This window comes from Micropterus dolomieu, linkage group LG21, assembly GCF_021292245.1.
Source record: "Micropterus dolomieu isolate WLL.071019.BEF.003 ecotype Adirondacks linkage group LG21, ASM2129224v1, whole genome shotgun sequence".
NCBI classification, from domain to species: Eukaryota; Metazoa; Chordata; class Actinopteri; order Centrarchiformes; family Centrarchidae; genus Micropterus; species Micropterus dolomieu.
Window position 1 is genome coordinate 425,729 of NC_060170.1, and position 17,555 is coordinate 443,283.

The 17,555-nt window shown below is 47.8% G+C and overlaps 1 protein-coding gene across 1 annotated transcript in view; it reads left to right on the plus strand.

The window, feature by feature from the left end:
* Positions 1-4,434: 4,434 nt before the first annotated feature.
* galnt11 (UDP-N-acetyl-alpha-D-galactosamine:polypeptide N-acetylgalactosaminyltransferase 11 (GalNAc-T11)) overlaps positions 4,435-17,555 on the plus strand; it is a gene marked incomplete at its 3' end in the record, with an annotated part of 13,652 nt that continues 531 nt past the window's right edge. Inside the window, exons 1-11 of the mRNA XM_046034005.1 lie at positions 4,435-4,711; positions 5,639-5,720; positions 7,003-7,256; positions 7,983-8,106; positions 12,458-12,624; positions 12,749-12,874; positions 14,346-14,595; positions 14,977-15,094; positions 15,232-15,384; positions 15,465-15,686; positions 16,720-16,824. Coding sequence (XP_045889961.1) covers positions 7,034-7,256; positions 7,983-8,106; positions 12,458-12,624; positions 12,749-12,874; positions 14,346-14,595; positions 14,977-15,094; positions 15,232-15,384; positions 15,465-15,686; positions 16,720-16,824 — 1,488 coding nt within the window. The remainder of the gene's footprint in view (positions 4,712-5,638; positions 5,721-7,002; positions 7,257-7,982; positions 8,107-12,457; positions 12,625-12,748; positions 12,875-14,345; positions 14,596-14,976; positions 15,095-15,231; positions 15,385-15,464; positions 15,687-16,719; positions 16,825-17,555) is intronic.

Below are 17,555 nucleotides of genomic sequence, written 5' to 3' on the forward strand. Positions count from 1 at the left end.
GTGGGGGGGAGAGAGAGAGAGAGAGAGAGAGAGAGAGAGAGAGAGAGAGTGAGAGAGAGGGCAGGAGAGGAACAGAGAGAAAAAGAGAGGGATGGATGGAGAGAGAGGGGAGGGAGGCAGCCTACACAATATACACACACAGAGGTACAGACAGTAAAGGTGATGTTGCTATAGACTAAATGGAAAATGGTACAGATATTTATAGTAGTGTTAATGGTAACAGTTGTAATGTTAATGATTATAATAACAATAATAACAATAGGACTAGTAACAATAGTTGTAGCAGAGGGTGTCGAGCAGGAACACGGGGGGTGACCCGCAACCACAGATCCAGACTCCACAGCTCCAGAACCAGAAAACCTGCAGGAAGTGATAGGAGGAGAGAGGAGAGGGACGAGAAAGCACAAGACTACCGGAAAGGGGAGAAGTTGTGTTAGTAACATACAATAATGGGATGAGGTTGCATACAGAGGGAGAGAAAGTAGAGGAGAGAGGAGCTCAGTGCATCATAGGAAATCCCCCGGCAGTCTAGGCCTATAGCAGCATAACTAAGGGATGGTTCAGGAAATATGATAAGATAGTGCCTGACCATTAGTGGACAATGAATGTAAAACAGAGTGATTATAACGGCACCACGGCTTTGGTGTGTGAAGCTTTGAATTGACTAAATTAATGAATGATGTTTGTGATGCCAATACATGAATGATTAACTTTTTAATAAGGTGTGTCTTTATGATACAATGACAGGGTCAAAGGGAAAGTGGAAACAAGGGAGAGGGTTATGTTGACTTGGCTTGTGACTTTAGATAATAGAGACAACATTTTATTCATCTTTTTTTTTTAAATAACTTATGGGCTGGGCTTCAGGCAGGCTTTTTTGGAGATGATTTCACCTGCTGTAAAAATATATACTGCTCAAAAAAATAAAGGGAACACTAAAATAACACATCCTAGATCTGAATGAATGAAATAATCTCATTAAATACTCCTTTCTTTACATAGTTGAATGTGCTGACAACAAAATCACACAAAAATGATCAACGGAAATCAAATCTATCAACCCATGGAGGTCTGGATTTGGAGTCACACTCAAAATCAAAGTGGAAAACCACACTACAGGCCGATCCAACTTTGATGTAATGTCCTTAAAACAAGTCAAAATGAGGCTCAGTAGTGTGTGTGGCCTCCACGTGACTGTATGACCTCCCTACAAAGCCTGGGCATGCTCCTGATGAGGTGGCGGATGGTCGCCTGAGGGATCTCCTCCCAGACCTGGACTAAAGCATCCGGCAGCAGTCTGTGTTGCAACGTGGCGTTGGTGGATGGAGCGAGACATGATGTCCCAGATGTGCTCAATTGGATTCAGGTCTGGGAAACGGGCGGGCCAGTCCATAGCATCAATGCCTTCCTCTTGCAGGAACTGCTGACGCACTCCAGCCACATGAGGTCTAGCATTGTGTTGCATTAGGAGGAACCCAGGGCCAACCGCACCAGCATATGGTCTCACAAGGGGTCTGAGGATCTCATCTCGGTACCTAATGGCAGTCAGGCTTCCTCTGGCGAGCACATGGAGGTCTGTGCGGCCCCCCAAAGAAATGCCACCCCACACCATTACTGACCCACCGCCAAACCGGTCATGCTGGAGGATGTTGCAGGCAGCAGAACGTTCTCCACGGCGTCTCCAGACTCTGTAACGTCTGTCACATGTGCTCAGTGTGAACCTGCTTTCATCTGTGAAGAGCACAGGGCGCCAGTGGCGAATTTGCCAATCTTGGTGTTCTCTGGCAAATGCCAAACGTCCTGCACGGTGTTGGGCTGTAAGCACAACCCCCACCTGTGGACGTGGGGCCCTCATACCACCCTCATGGAGTCTGTTTCTGATCGTTTGAGCAGACACATGCACATTTGTGGCCTGCTGGAGGTCATTTTGTCAGGGCTCTGGCAGTGCTCCTCCAACAGCGTTGGCGAGCGAGAATGAGAACGAGAACAAGAGCAACACAGCGGTGGCGAGCGAGAATGAGAACGAGAACAAGAGCAACACAGCGGTGGCGAGCGAGAATGAGAACGAGAACAAGAGCAACACAGCGTTGGCGAGCGAGAATGAGAACGAGAACAAGAGCAACACAGCGGTGGCGAGCGGTCTGGGACTGAACAGGGTCTGATCAACAGATTCTACTAACGTTGAGTAGCCCAACTTTAGCTGTCAATCTGCTTGTGTGCTACAAGTGTGGGCTGACAAGTCTAAAAGATGCCTCCAAAAAAAGATGCAAAACAGGAAGACGAATATGTGACAATCTTCAGTGTAAATGAACTGCTGCAGCAACAGAAAGCAATGTTTACTGCACTACTGGAACTACAACTTAGCAATTTCAAAGGCTTTGCTGAACTAATAATGGACTCCGCTAACACTAGACTGCCAGCAAATCTGAAGGAACATAGCACCTCGATGTAAACAGATATTTTTTAAAGTCTGTGACAGCGTGCTGGCTTTTATGGACAAAATGGAGTATCTGGAGATCCAATCCAGGCGAAATAACCTGCTATTTGATGGGATACAGGAGCCACAGGGAGAGACCTGGTCAGAGATGGAGGAGAAGGTAAAAAAGGAAAAATTATAGCTGCAACGTGAGGTGGAGAGGGCCCACCGCACAGGACAACCTGGAGGAGACCGACCGAGGCCAATTGTGGTAAAACTCCAGCCCACAGATGCTCGATTGGATTGAGATCTGGGACTCTGGAGGCCAAGTCAACACCTTGAACTAGTTGTTGTTCCTCAAACCGTTCCTGAACCATTCTTCCTGCTGAAAGAGGCCATCAGGGAATACCGTCTCCATGAAAGGGTGTCCACGGCCTGCAGCAATGCTTAGGTAGGTGCTACGTGTTAAAGTAATATCCACGTGACTGGCAGGACCCAAGGTTTCCCAGCAGAACATTGTCCAAAGCATCTCACTGCCTCCGCCGGCTCACCTTATTCCCATAATGCATCTTGGTGCCATGTGTTCCCCAGGTAAGCGACACACTCGGCCATCCACGTGATTTAAAAGAAAACGTGATATACAAGACCACACCAAGGGGGAGGAGGGCCAGGAGTTTGAGGCCCCGGCATTAGGAGAATGCACAGGGTTTACTCCCGTCTGTATTGGGGCCAGCCAGCATGTTAACGTTAGCCTTTCAGTTTATGACCACGTCCACACACACACCCAGTAACATACAGGCCATGCTTTAAAGTCCCAGAGATTAACGGTAAATAACAAGGTGAAATTCACATAGAGGATCACCTCTTACATATTGCAACCGTCAGAATGAGAGTGTTGTTCTTTGTTTCGGCCACTAGATGGAGGCAGAGCTTCACTGATGGACAGAGAAGCTGCAGCAACAGGCAGAGGAACATCAGATGAAACACCTGAGAAACTCTGATGTTACTTTAGAAGAAGCAGGAGAGAAACACGTTACTGCAGCAGGACGTCTTCAGGCTGGATCATATTTAACTTTTTGTCTTCTCGGGGTGACGGAGATCTGAGGGGGAGTCGGGAGAAAAGGTTTCCTGTTTCTGATGCTGAACATTTAAATAGTTTGTGTTTGTTTGTATGAAGATCAGCTTTCATGTTCGGTGCTTTTATATACAGGAATTATTTCCCAGCAGGCCTTTTTGTCTGACAGACAAGTTGTTGTTGTTTATTTCAGTCATCATCATGAAATGAGAACTCTTTTGTTCCTGCTGCTGTAGGCTGTTTAATAATTCAATGTGAGATGTGGAACTTTGATGTAGTATGCACTTATTTTGTTTCTTACTTGGTTACTATGGTTGTTTTTGTGTTATTTATGCTACGCCCTGCTGACGCTCAGGGATAATAAAAACTCCTTGAACCTTGAACAATAATTGTAAACGTATCACAGTGTAAACACAAACAGGAAACAGTGACTGAAAGGGCTGAAGCAAAAGCTTATTCATCATTAAATTATTATCATATCTTCATGTTAATTAAATCTGCCCCCCTCAAAGGAAAAGGAAATCAAAAAGCTAGATATACATAAAGAAACAAAGAAATGAATGATTCACATTTGTTACCATAAAACATATCTTTACAAACTATTTTCCTGAACACCAAAAGAGAATTTCACATTTATAATTTTACATTGGTCCATAAAATAGAAATCCATCTTCTTTAAATCTCTTTGTTTGCTTTGATCTCAGATCAGATTTACTCTCCTGTACTGAAAAACACAGAGCGCCTTCGAATCAGCCCTGATTATTATATCTGCATGATTTTATAAGTATTTATTTCATAACTCTGGAACTTAGAAACAGTGGGTTTATTAATAATATTATTATCAAGAGAAGCTGATTAAATTAGATGTGAGGTCCAGGACTGACACTGATCCAGTCTCAAGTCTGTACTTTTATTGTGAAGGTCGGGACCTTTAAACAGGCGTCTGGTTTGTTTTATTGTGAAAGCAGCGAGCGGAAGTCACGTGGTTAGTGTTGCCTGACTTGATGGTGTTTCTGAGAGGAAACTTGCTGCAGACAGACCTTTTTATCTTCAGTCTGTGAGACACACGGAGGTTTCTGAGTGTCTCTGCAGCTGCGGTCAGAACTCCGCCTGAAATCCTGCTGATTTAACCACAGCGGCTAACTGAGCTGCAGCCCGACGGCAGGTCCGAGCAGCTGGCCGGAGTGCCGCTGAGCAAAGCTGCTCCAAGCTGATGACCCGTGAGTACAGTTCATTCCGAGGCTGCGGTGTCGGTGTTGTTTCTGGATGTGAGTCAGACCCGGTAAAGCTCCGGTATCCCCACATTCCTCCCCCCGAGATCAGCTAACGGTTGCTAAGCTAGCGAGTTCCATTTTCGGACACGGTTTTAGCCAGCCTCCGGTTTCCTAACCTGGGAACTGAAAGTTAAACCACAGATGGGCAGAGTTCCGCTGCTCATCAGTGATCTAGCGGATTCAGGGAAGCCACACATGATTATCTTCTTTAACTCGGCACACATCTCACTGACTGGAATCCATTAAAATATGAAGATAATAAGGTAAATCACCCTGCTGTTGCTGCTGTTCAGAGGGTTTGTTGTTGCGAGTAACAGGTGACTTCATCCAAAAAGATGAAGGTTAGATTTAGAAACATGGCTGCTCTGTGTTTCAGATTCATGCAGGACTGAGGAGAAGACCCCCCAGGATCAGGGACTTTCTTTAGTTTCATAATATGATATGTGCAGCTTGTTTGTTTTTTAAAGGGATCCTTAAAACAGAATATTTTTAAATGGAGTTTGGCGCAGACGGGGATTATTTCCCCTCTTCGTTGTAGTTTGGCTCAGTTATAATCTGTTGTTGTGATGAAGAGGCTGTGAGGACGTGACGGCTAAGAGTCTGTGAAGTCAATGTTTGATTGTTACTTTAAGGATTATGAACCAAGAGGACACCTGACACCTGCTAACTCACCTGCTCAGGTGTTTGCTGACATCAGCTGACAGCCAGGCTCTTTATGTAACACAGGGTCAGATTAGATGACAGGATGAAAAGACGTCCTGGGCTTGTTTACTGTAAACCTGTACTGCCTTCAGGTGCTTACATGTTCCCTTTTTATTTGTCTCTCTAACATCAATAACAGCAGATTCATTTTCATGTCTCCATGTTGGACAGTCTAGATCTCTGCAGCGACTCCCCTCCGGGCAGCAGAGGACACGTTTAAAACTCTTTTTATTAAGGTTACTCCGACACACAGGTGTGTTTTCCACCGGGGACACTTTCTGAAAACATTGTGTGTTGAAATGTTTATTTGCAAAATCAGAAAACACACAGTGCAGTTTAAATATTAAAGAAACAGATGTAAGAAAGTAACTTCAGCTGAAAAACCTGTTCGGGCTGCTCAGGATGTCGTTTCAGCATCAACGGTCACATCGCAGCGTCTGGGATGTCAGGCGAGTCAGATTCACTGAAACATCTAAACTTTCCTCCAACCACAGCAGGCCCCGCCCCTCCACCACAGCAGGCCCCGCCCCTCCACCACATAGCGCCCCCCCTCCACCACAGCAGGCCCCGCCCCTCCACCACAGCAGGCCCCGCCCCTCCACCACAGCAGGCCCCGCCCCTCCACCACAGCAGGCCCCGCCCCCATTAGTACCAGCGACACAGGGCACTCTGTTACAAACAGAAGAGCAGCTTCAGTAAACCTCTCAGGAGGCTTTAGTTTCGGGTTTCAGACTACCAAATTAATATCTGGTCTTATTGTCGTTGCATTTTCCTACTAACTCACCAGATGACTCTCTTTTAAACGGAGCACCTGAAGTCATCTGGTGAAAGTACCTGCTGAAGAAGAAAAACCCAGATCTTATATTTCAGCATTAAAGATTTTAATGTTAAATATCTTCTCCTCTTGTTCCTGTGAACTCGTAACCTGCATCCTCGTCTCTAATCTGAGCCGTGACGTCCAACACCTGCCAGCACAAAGAGACGCCGCTGATCCAAAACAACAAGCGTTTCCTCCGTCGACACCTGATGCTGAAAAACATCTTTCACATTTCTCTAATTTGATGTTCTGCCCGTTTTCTTTTCCAGGACTGTTTGAAAATGAAGGTTTATTATGAGTTATGATTCCCCCCGGTGAACAGAGTCCCCCTGGGGGACAGCCGTCCAGACCCTGGATGGAGTCTCTCTTCAGTCCGTCGGTTAGACAGAACCCTACATTTATAAATACCATGTCGACTGTCATGCAAACGATTAAAATCCCTCGGTGCTTTCTGTTCAGGCTGAAGGAAACGCTTACAGGTCAGCCTCTGTCCTCCTGGTCCAAACTTGACCCCCTTTAGCACTCAGCTCTGAGAGACTCTGGCTTCAGGACTCAGGAGGATGAGCTTTGTGTGTGTGTGTGGGCGGGGGGGCCTCAGGGAGCCGGCCTCCTGTGGGGCCCACAGCTGCTATAAAACATGTGAAGCTGTGGCGTCTTTTAAAGTCTAAATGAATGATGTGACGGCGCCCAGCTGTCCTCTCTCTCTCTCTCTCTGCAGTGTGATGTGAGGCGATGCTCGCTCGGCCACCATGGCCAGTGTCACGCTGAGGTACTTCTGTTACGGCTGCCTCGTCACCTCGGCCACCTGGTCCGTCCTCCTCTTCCTCTACTTCTCTCTGGGGGCGGAGCCCGGCCGCGGCAGGACGCCCCTGCAGCACCGCAGCCAGCCAATCACCAAGGGCCTGGCCGACCGGAGGGCGGGGCGCCGGCCTCTACCGGCCAATAAGGGAGGAGAGCTGTCGCCTGAGATGGGTGAGTGGCTGCGGTGTGTTCGGGTGCTGCTGGGAACATTAAAACTCTGTGACACTGCAGCGATTAGTCCATGAATCAGTTTGTTGATGTGGCACCGTGAGTCCTGGTCTCTGGTCTCTCTGTGACACCGTGAGTCCTGGTCTCTGGTCTCTGTGACACTGTGAGTCCTGGTCTCTGGTCTCTGTGTGACACTGTGAGTCCTGGTCTCTGGTCTCTGTGTGACACTGTGAGTCCTGGTCTCTGGTCTCTGTGTGACACTGTGAGTCCTGGTCTCTGGTCTCTGTGACACTGTGAGTCCTGGTCTCTGGTCTCTGTGTGACACTGTGAGACCTGGTCTCTGGTCTCTGTGACACCGTGAGTCCTGGTCCTTGGTCTCTGTGTGACACCGTGAGTCCTGGTCTCTGGTCTCTGTGACACTGTGAGTCCTGGTCTCTGGTCTCTGTGTGACACCGTGAGTCCTGGTCTCTGGTCTCTCTGTGACACTGTGAGTCCTGGTCTCTGGTCTCTCTGTGACACTGTGAGTCCTGGTCTCTGGTCTCTCTGTGACACCGTGAGTCCTGGTCTCTGGTCTCTGTGTGACACCGTGAGTCCTGGTCTCTGGTCTCTGTGTGACACCGTGAGTCCTGGTCTCTGGTCTCTGTGTGACACCGTGAGTCCTGGTCTCTGGTCTCTGTGTGACACCGTGAGTCCTGGTCTCTGGTCTCTGTGACATGTGTCTGTCTGCAGGGATGATCTTTAACGAAGCAGACCAGGAGCTGAGGGACAGCGGGTACCATCGGCACGCCTTCAACGTCCTGATCTCCACCAGACTGGGATCCCACAGGGACCTGCCCGACACCAGAGACTCCCGGTAAGAACCAGCGGGGGGGGAGTTGTTATTTTAAGAGACACTGACTTTAACAGATTAATGTTGTCAAGTGAACGCAGCGCAGACTGAGCTGCCAGGTAACCTGTCTCCAGCAGCGTAAATGTGACGATGTGGAGACACTGACGTTTAGCTGAACGCAGCACAGAGACTCATCAGATGTTGGACCTGAGGAGACCGACGGCTGGAGTCCGGAAAGTGTTCCCGTCCCCGCATGAGGGAGGATTTCAGCTGCTCAACAGTTCGGGGTTTCATAATGTCCGTCCCTGAAGAAGACGTTGCTACACGTGTTGAAACCTTACATGGTTCAGCATTAATGGTGCAGGTTCCCCGTGTGCACTAACGCCCCCCCAGACCATCACAGATACTGGGTCTACGCTGATAACCCTAACCCTCTCCTCTTCAGCCCGGAGGACGCAGGTCCATGATTTCTAAACAGAATTTAAATTTAGGACCTGGATCTGGTTTGTCAGGGTTTCCACGGGGTCTTAGAAAGACTAACATTTCAAAATCCAAATTTTAGGCCTGAAAAGTCTTAAATTCGCTGAAGTATTGTGTTCTTGGTCTTTATGCAAATAAACAGGTCTTAACTTTCCTACATCCATTGAACGCTTCCTCCATTAATGCTCCTTGAAAAGCTCCCGCACATGGATTTACTCTGCCAGAGATGGTGGGGCTGCGTTTCCTTTGTAGTTTCTTTTGGTGTCCTGATGTAGATCTTAACGAAGTGAGACCTGCAGAAACCCTGTTTATAGACGGTTTCCTCTTTGCGTGGTGGAGTTTCAGCACGAGAGCTTAGTTCAGGCCACTACAGAGCCCTGTCTGGTTCTGGGTCCGTCTGAAGCTCACGGCCGTCCAGTCCTGGTTTCAGCCTCGTCCAGATTTCTCCTGAATCTCTGAATCTGAATGATATGATGAAGTGTAGACGATGAAATCCCCAGATGTTACGTTGAGAGACATTACGATTACCGTTTGTGGGCGCCGGTCCTTCAGAGAGAGGTGACCCCCCCCCCAACAATTTTACCTTAGAAAGACTCTTTATACCCGATCATGTTGCCAGTTAACCCAAATAAATGATGTTCCTCCAGCTGTTGTCAGTCTTTTGTTGCTGCTGTCCCAACTTCTTTTAAAACGTGTTGTTTTTAAAATTTGATTGTGAAACGACAGCCTTTCTCAGTTTCAACATTTGAGAAGTGTCTTTGTGCTGTTGTCAATAAACATGTGGATTCAGTGTTTCCACATCATCACATTTTGGTTTACTTCTCATTTCACACAGTTAGACGTCGTCATCAGTTTCTGAAACAACTAAAACCCCTCAGCCAATCATTTGGCTCCATCTAGTGACCTATATGACAGTTTGGCGTCTGATCTATTTTCTCCACGTGTCATAAGCCAAACTGATAATCTATCATAAATGATATTTATGATATAATTGATGAATGTGCGTCCCGTGCACGCCGGTCCTTTTGATAAGGCTCGGGAGGGAGAGCGGGTCGTCCAAAGACGGCGAACCCCAGATCGCTCCTGATGGTTGGCTGGTTATGAAACATTTCGTTCAGCAGGCTCACTGTCAGACCTTCATCTTCAGATCCTTTAGTTCTGCCTTCTGTCTCTCTGGACCTCAGTGAGGTGACCTGAGTTAAACGATTCTGCAAAGAGTTTGTTAATATTTGAGCTCTCAAACAAATGCACATTGCCAAGGCGACCAGTCCTACTCTGCTGAGACATGACAGAGTCCACAGTCTGCTGGCCGAGAGCGAGTTAGCCTCAATAATGTGTGACAACAAGCCTGTCAATATTTAAATATGTGTTGACTCAAAATACTTTTATAAGCCAAAGTCTAGTTTATGTATCGGTAAGATTACCGCAAGTAACTTCTACAATGACCAGTAGCAAACATACATAATCTAACGAACAGCATGCAAACACCGCATTTAAAACACAACGGAGTAAAAAAAACTAGCGAGAGATATTTGAAATAGATTTTACAACATGAGAGTCGGGAAGCACAGGGTTAGCTTTCAGGCTAAGCCCCTTTAGGCTTCCATCAACTCTTTGTAAACAACACACGGAGCTCCGCTTTAGTCTGGAGAAGTTGCGGCCGCTGTAACTTACAACATTACTGCACATTTGCTGCTGCACGGGGCTTATTGCTGACCTGTTTCTCTCTATTTACAGAGGCACCCCTTCAAGCACTCGCTCAGCTCACACACACACTGACCGCTGAGGCTAAGCTAACAAAGCTAACCAACTGGGATCAGCCATCACAAATGTGCTTTGAGCATGAGCGCTACAGCCACCTGCTGCTGATTGGCCTGACCAATGTTGTGGCTTCTCGCTCCAAGCAGCTTTGTTTGTGTTGTATTCACAGACCCAGGGCTGTGTGTGTGGCAAAAACGAAGAGCTCGAGACCCCTGAGGAAATATTGACTGAATTTAACAAAAAGTGTTGTGGATTAGAATCGCAAACTATCCCGTTAAAAGCTGGTGTATATAAATGAGGCAATATCTGCTGGAGGGATGTTCATCCCACAGACTGGCCTGACTCCATACTAAGACTAAATTCATGCTGCTCTCCGGTCATCCACCCATCAGTTTATATTTATTGCTCATGTTTATAGTGTTGAAAAGTAATAATCCACAGTGTGTTCGGTGAAACTGCCTGTCACTAATGATAAAGCTATTTACTGATGATCAACCTGTTTTACTGATGATCAACCCGTTTACTGATGGTAAACCTGTTTTACTTATGGTAAACCTGTTTTACTTATGGTAAACCCGTTTACTGATGATCAACCCGTTTTACTGATGATCAACCCGTTTTACTGATGGTAAACCCGTTTTACTGATGATCAACCCGTTTACTGATGGTAAACCTGTTTTACTTATGGTAAACCTGTTTTACTGATGATCAACCCGTTTTACTGATGATCAACCCGTTTTACTGATGATCAACCCGTTTTACTGATGGTAAACCCGTTTTACTGATGGAAAACCCGTTTACTGATGATCAACCCGTTTACTGATGATCAACCCGTTTACTGATGGTAAACCTGTTTTACTGATGATCAACCCATTTTACTGATGATCAACCCGTTTTACTGATGATCAACCCGTTTACTGATTGTAAACCTGTTTTACTGATGGTAAACCTGTTTTACTGATGATCAACCCGTTTACTGATGATCAACCCGTTTTACTGATGATCAACCCGTTTACTGATTGTAAACCTGTTTTACTGATGGTAAACCTGTTTTACTGATGATCAACCCGTTTTACTGATGATCAACCCGTTTACTGATGATCAATCCGTTTACTGATTGTAAACCTGTTTTACTGATGGTAAACCCGTTTACTGATGATCAACCCGTTTTACTGATGATCAACCCGTTTTACTGATGATCAACCCGTTTACTGATTGTAAACCTGTTTTACTGATGGTAAACCTGTTTTACTGATGATCAACCCGTTTTACTGATGATCAACCCGTTTACTGATGGTAAACCCGTTTACTGATGATCAACCCGTTTACTGATGGTCAACCCGTTTACTGATGGTCAACCCGTTTACTGATGGTCAACCCGTTTTACTGATGATCAACCTGTTTTACTGATGATCAACCCGTTTACTGATGGTCAACCCGTTTACTGATGATCAACCTGTTTTACTGATGATCAACCTGTTTTACTGATGGTAAACCCGTTTACTGATGATCAACCCGTTTACTGATGGTCAACCCGTTTTACTGATGGTCAACCCGTTTTACTGATGGTCAACCCGTTTACTGATGATCAACCCGTTTACTGATGATCAACCCGTTTACTGATGGTAAACCTGTTTTACTGATGATCAACCCGTTTTACTGATGATCAACCCGTTTTACTGATGATCAACCCGTTTACTGATTGTAAACCTGTTTTACTGATGGTAAACCTGTTTTACTGATGGTAAACCTGTTTTACTGATGATCAACCCGTTTTACTGATGATCAACCCGTTTTACTGATGATCAACCCGTTTACTGATGGTAAACCCGTTTACTGATGATCAACCCGTTTACTGATGATCAACCCGTTTTACTGATGGTCAACCCGTTTACTGATGGTCAACCCGTTTACTGATGGTCAACCCGTTTTACTGATGATCAACCTGTTTTACTGATGATCAACCTGTTTTACTGATGGTCAACCTGTTTTACTGATGATCAACCTGTTTTACTGATGATCAACCTGTTTTACTGATGGTAAACCCGTTTACTGATGGTAAACCCGTTTACTGATGGTCAACCCGTTTTACTGATGGTCAACCCGTTTACTGATGGTAAACCGTTCTCTGCAGGTGTCGGGATAAGGTGTATCCTCTGACTTTACCTTCTGCCAGCGTGGTAATCTGTTTCTTCAACGAGGCGTTCTCCGCCCTGCTGAGAACCGTCCACAGCGTGCTGGACCGTACGCCGGCCCACCTGCTGCACGAGATCATCCTGGTAGATGACCACAGTGAGCTCGGTAACGCCCAGGATACACAGATGTTTGATTGATAACATGTTTTCCTTGTTCTGTTAGTGGTCTGACCACAAGAACTGTGTTTGAATTGATTATTGAGACTCAGTGTTGGTGTGTGTTGATTCAGAGGAGCTGAAGGACGACTTGGACCGGTACGTTAAAGGGGAGCTGCAGGGGAAAGTCAAACTGGTGAGGAACCAGAGGAGGGAAGGACTCATCAGAGGACGCATGATAGGAGCCTCACATGCTACTGGTTCGTCCTACATCCTTATACCCTACCTCCTTAATCCTTATAACCTTGTTCCCTTAATCTGCACATTCTTGTTCCTTTCTGCCTTAAAACAACTTCAAGGAGTTTGTAAGTGGTTATGAAACAGTTCCAGTGTAACGCTGATACCTCTGTATGACTTGTATTATATCGTATCTTGTATCTTCTAAGACAACTGGCTGATAATTGACAGTTAATGTCGGCCTTGCTGCCGAGCTGTATTGTTGGCTTGTTGTTATGAAGACATGACATTAGCAGGGAGTGTTGCTAACTTGAGCTTTCTCAGCAAAATGACTGTTACTGAGTAACCAAATCTGTGTAGGCTTACACCTAACCTGGTCTAAAACGAAGTTGACTATTAACAACTATTAATCGTCCCAAGCCACAAACTGATGCATTACCTCATCGCTTTGTTCACAGGGGGCGCCAGAACCAACACAAATGGGAATTGTTGAAAAAAACCTTTTTGAAATAAAAAAAATTAAAATTCCTTGTGGATGATTCAACCTGTACATCCTTGTTCCCTACTTCCTTAAGGCTTGTGTCCATATAGCCTATTGTCTGAGCCCCAGCGTCTTTCTTCAGTTGTCAGAGCGTACGCAGCAGCACAGAGCGTACGCCGCAGCACGCCGCAGCACAGAGCGAGCGTACGCAGCAGCATTCGGCCGCCTACAGAAAACTGGCTGCACCCAGCAGGACTTTTCAGAGCGGTCTGTGCATTTTTGTGCTTCAAGTTGAAAATCTCTGGACGTTTCAGAAACACGCTGGTGTCATCACTGTCGCGCCTTTACAGGCAATCAACCAATCGTATATTACATGCAGCAGTACTCGTTACCCTGGTAACCAAGACAATGGGGGGGTCTGTCTGAGCTTTATGATATAATATTTTGTCTTAGCAGAGACAAAAAGCCCATTTGCAGATCGGCGCGACACTGACAATCACACAATCGCTTCATCCCAACGCTCCTCAGCTTCTGCCTGGAAAAAAAATGCTATATGGACACAAGCCCTGAACCTGTGCTACCTTCTTTCCTACATCCTTGTTCCCTCTATCCTAAATGTGTGCGTCCTTGGTCCCTACATCTTTATTTCCCACGTCCTGTTCACGCATCCTTGTTCCCTATATCCTAATTGTTGCATAATTTTTTCTACTTTAATCCATATGTACTTTTATGTATATCCGACATTCTTATTTCCTACAATCTATACTTCCTTATTCCAAGTAGGACAGTCCCAGCCTACCTCTCCCCTTTATCCCTGAACCCTAAATCCTACACCCTTACTGCCTTCGAGACTCTTCTAATCTGTGATGTGCGTTGATCTCTGACTTTATTTGTGGAGGTTGCTCCGGCGCGGCCTCTGGATCCTGAAGGTCATTTACAAGCTTTGCTCTACTCGAGCTCCTGCTAGGGGAGTCCAGGTTGACTTGATCCCTGTCCCGTCTCTGTGCGCACAGGTGAGGTGCTGGTCTTCCTGGACAGTCACTGCGAGGTGAACCAGGCGTGGCTGCAGCCTCTGCTGGCTCCCATCCAGAGGGACCGCCGCACCGTCGTCTGCCCCGTCATCGACATCATCTCCGCCGACACTCTGTCCTACTCGCCCTCGCCCATCGTCAGGGGCGGCTTCAACTGGGGGCTGCACTTCAAGTGGGATCCCGTCCCCCCTTCCGAACTCAACGGGCCCGAGGGAACCACCGGACCAATCAGGTAATCAACTGACCGACCGACCAGGTGACCAGGTGACCAGGTGACCAACCAGCTGACCGACCGACCGACCAGCTGACTGACCAGGTAAACAGCTGACCGACTAGCTGACCGACCGGCCAGGTAACCAGGTGACCGACCAGCCAGGTGACCGACCGGCCAGGTAACCAGGTGACCAGCTGACCGACCAGCTGACCGACAGGCCAGCTAACTGGCGAGGTAACCAGCTGACCGACCAGCCAGGTGACCGACCGGCCAGGTAACCAGGTGACCAGGTGACCAACCAGCTGACCGACCGACCAGCTGACTGACCAGGTAAACAGCTGACCGACTGACGAAGTAACCGGCTGACTGACCAGGTAACCAGACCTGATCTCCCCTCAGGTCCCCCACCATGGCAGGCGGTCTCTTCGCTATGAACAGGAAGTATTTTAATGAGCTGGGCCAATACGACGCCGGCATGGACATATGGGGCGGGGAAAACCTGGAGATCTCCTTTAGGGTGAGCGAGTTTGTGTTTTACTGTCAGTGAAGGCGTCCTTCAGTCTGAGCCAATAGAAACAGTTCCAGGTGCTGGACCTGGTCTCGGACCTGGTCCCGCTCTCTCATGCCCCCTGTGTGTCGATGTCTCTGGCTCAGATCTGGATGTGTGGCGGTCAGCTGTTCATCATCCCCTGCTCCAGGGTCGGACACATCTTCAGGAAGAGGCGGCCCTACGGCTCGCCGGGGGGGCAGGACACCATGGCCCACAATTCCTTGCGGCTGGCTCACGTATGGATGGACGAGTACAAGGTACGCACACGCACGCACACAGAGCGCTGATCCGACGCCGTCCTCTGACCTCGCTTCCTGTGTTTCTGTGGTCCAATCAGGAGCAGTATCTGTCTCTGCGTCCGGAGCTTCGTGAACGCAGCTACGGCGACATCAGCGAGCGCGTGGCGTTGAGGAAGCGGCTGCAGTGTCAGTCGTTTCGCTGGTACCTGGACACGGTGTACCCGGAGATGCAGACCGCCGCCAACGGCCACAAGCAGCAGCAGCAGCCGCTGTTCGTCAACAAGGGCCTGAGGCGGCCCAAAGTCCTGCAGAGAGGACGGGTACCTGAACGCAGCACCACAGTCTCGTGTCATATGTTCGTTCTTCCTGTCCCCTGATTCAGACCGTCTCACCTCGCTGAACTGGAGCTGCAGCCACCGACGGTATAACAGAAGTGGGCGTGGCCGCCGTGATGTCACCCGCTGGTTTGTGGACCCGCAGACAAACGTGACGGAAGTTGAACTTCCGCATACGGTTCGTCCCACAAGCCACCGCGCACAAAACGTGATGCCGCTTATCTCGCCGGTAAATAAGTGTAATAAGTTTATTTATAATAATAAAGCAATATTTCAGTTCATACTGTTGTTGTCGGATTTTAAGTTTCACAAACCGAGAAAATCTTCCTGAGAAGTTAAAGACAGGACGGCGTTACGAACATTGACCGTATCGTTCAGCCGGACTCGGTTAACTCTTCCCCACAGCGCCGAGGTATATTCCTCTGTCGCTACCGGTTAACGCTACAGCGGCGCACGTCGGCAGCTACATATTGACACCCGCCGGCGCCGTGGTCGCCGCTTGTCAACTCTGAAAACGTTTGAACACATTTTGGATTTCTCGCCTCCAAACTTCTCAGAAGTGGATTCAAAGTTAAAACCTCAGGATCTGCGTGAGCCGAGAGACGGACGGCTTCAGCTGAAACTAAACGTACTCTGAAAAATGAGCAGCCGACTCCTGATGAGCTTTTCCGGCGGCGCCATCCCGATTGACAGGTCGCAGAGGTAACGAGTCGCCACCCGCCGGCCGCTGGAGACGACGCGGGTTAAAGTGTGCGTCACGATCTCGTGGGGCGCGAGGCGACGTCATCGAGCGTCTTGATTAAACCTGAAAATGTTAAGACGCAGCCGCTTCTCCGGTGTGACGTGTTGATGCACTTCCTGTTGAGTTCTGGTTGCAGCTCCGGTTCAGGTGGCTTTAATCTGCGAGCTTTTACCCGACAGCTCAGACCTCGCGTGCTTTGACCTGATAACTTCTCCGTGTTGCTGTGAATCTCCTGAAAGTCAGCTGATGAACCTTTTGTTGTCCGCCATCTTCCAGCTCCGTAACCTAGCGACCGGGCGCTGTCTGGTGGCCCAGGGCCGCGCCAGTCAGAAGGGAGGAGTCGTGGTCCTGCGACCGTGTGACCCCCGAGACCCCGAACAGGTGAGCCGACCGCGACGATCGCACACAGCCAGAAAATGTTTCCAGGGCCTTGAAAAACACTCTCTGGTGCCCTTATGAAGGGTCCTTGAGAATGTTTCCAGGCCCTTGAAAAACACTCTCTGGTGCCCTTATGAAGGTTCCTTGAAAATGTTTCCAGGGCCTTGAAAAACACTCTCTGGTGCCCTTATGAAGGTTCCTTGAAAATGTTTCCAGGGCCTTGAAAAACACTCTCTGGTGCCCTTATGAAGGTTCCTTGAAAATGTTTCCAGGGCCTTGAAAAACACTCTCTGGTGCCCTTATGAAGGTTCCTTGAAAATGTTTCCAGGGCCTTGAAAAACACTCTCTGGTGCCCTTATGAAGGTTCCTTGAAAATGTTTCCAGGGCCTTGAAAAACACTCTCTGGTGCCCTTATGAAGGTTCCTTGAAAATGTTTCCAGGGCCTTGAAAAACACTCTCTGGTGCCCTTATGAAGGTTCCTTGAAAATGTTTCCAGGGCCTTGAAAAACACTCTCTGGTGCCCTTATGAAGGTTCCTTGAAAATGTTTCCAGGGCCTTGAAAAACACTCTCTGGTGCCCTTATGAAGGTTCCTTGAAAATGTTTCCAGGGCCTTGAAAAACACTCTCTGGTGCCCTTATGAAGGTTCCTTGAAAATGTTTCCAGGGCCTTGAAAAACACTCTCTGGTGCCCTTATGAAGGTTCCTTGAAAATGTTTCCAGGGCCTTGAAAAACA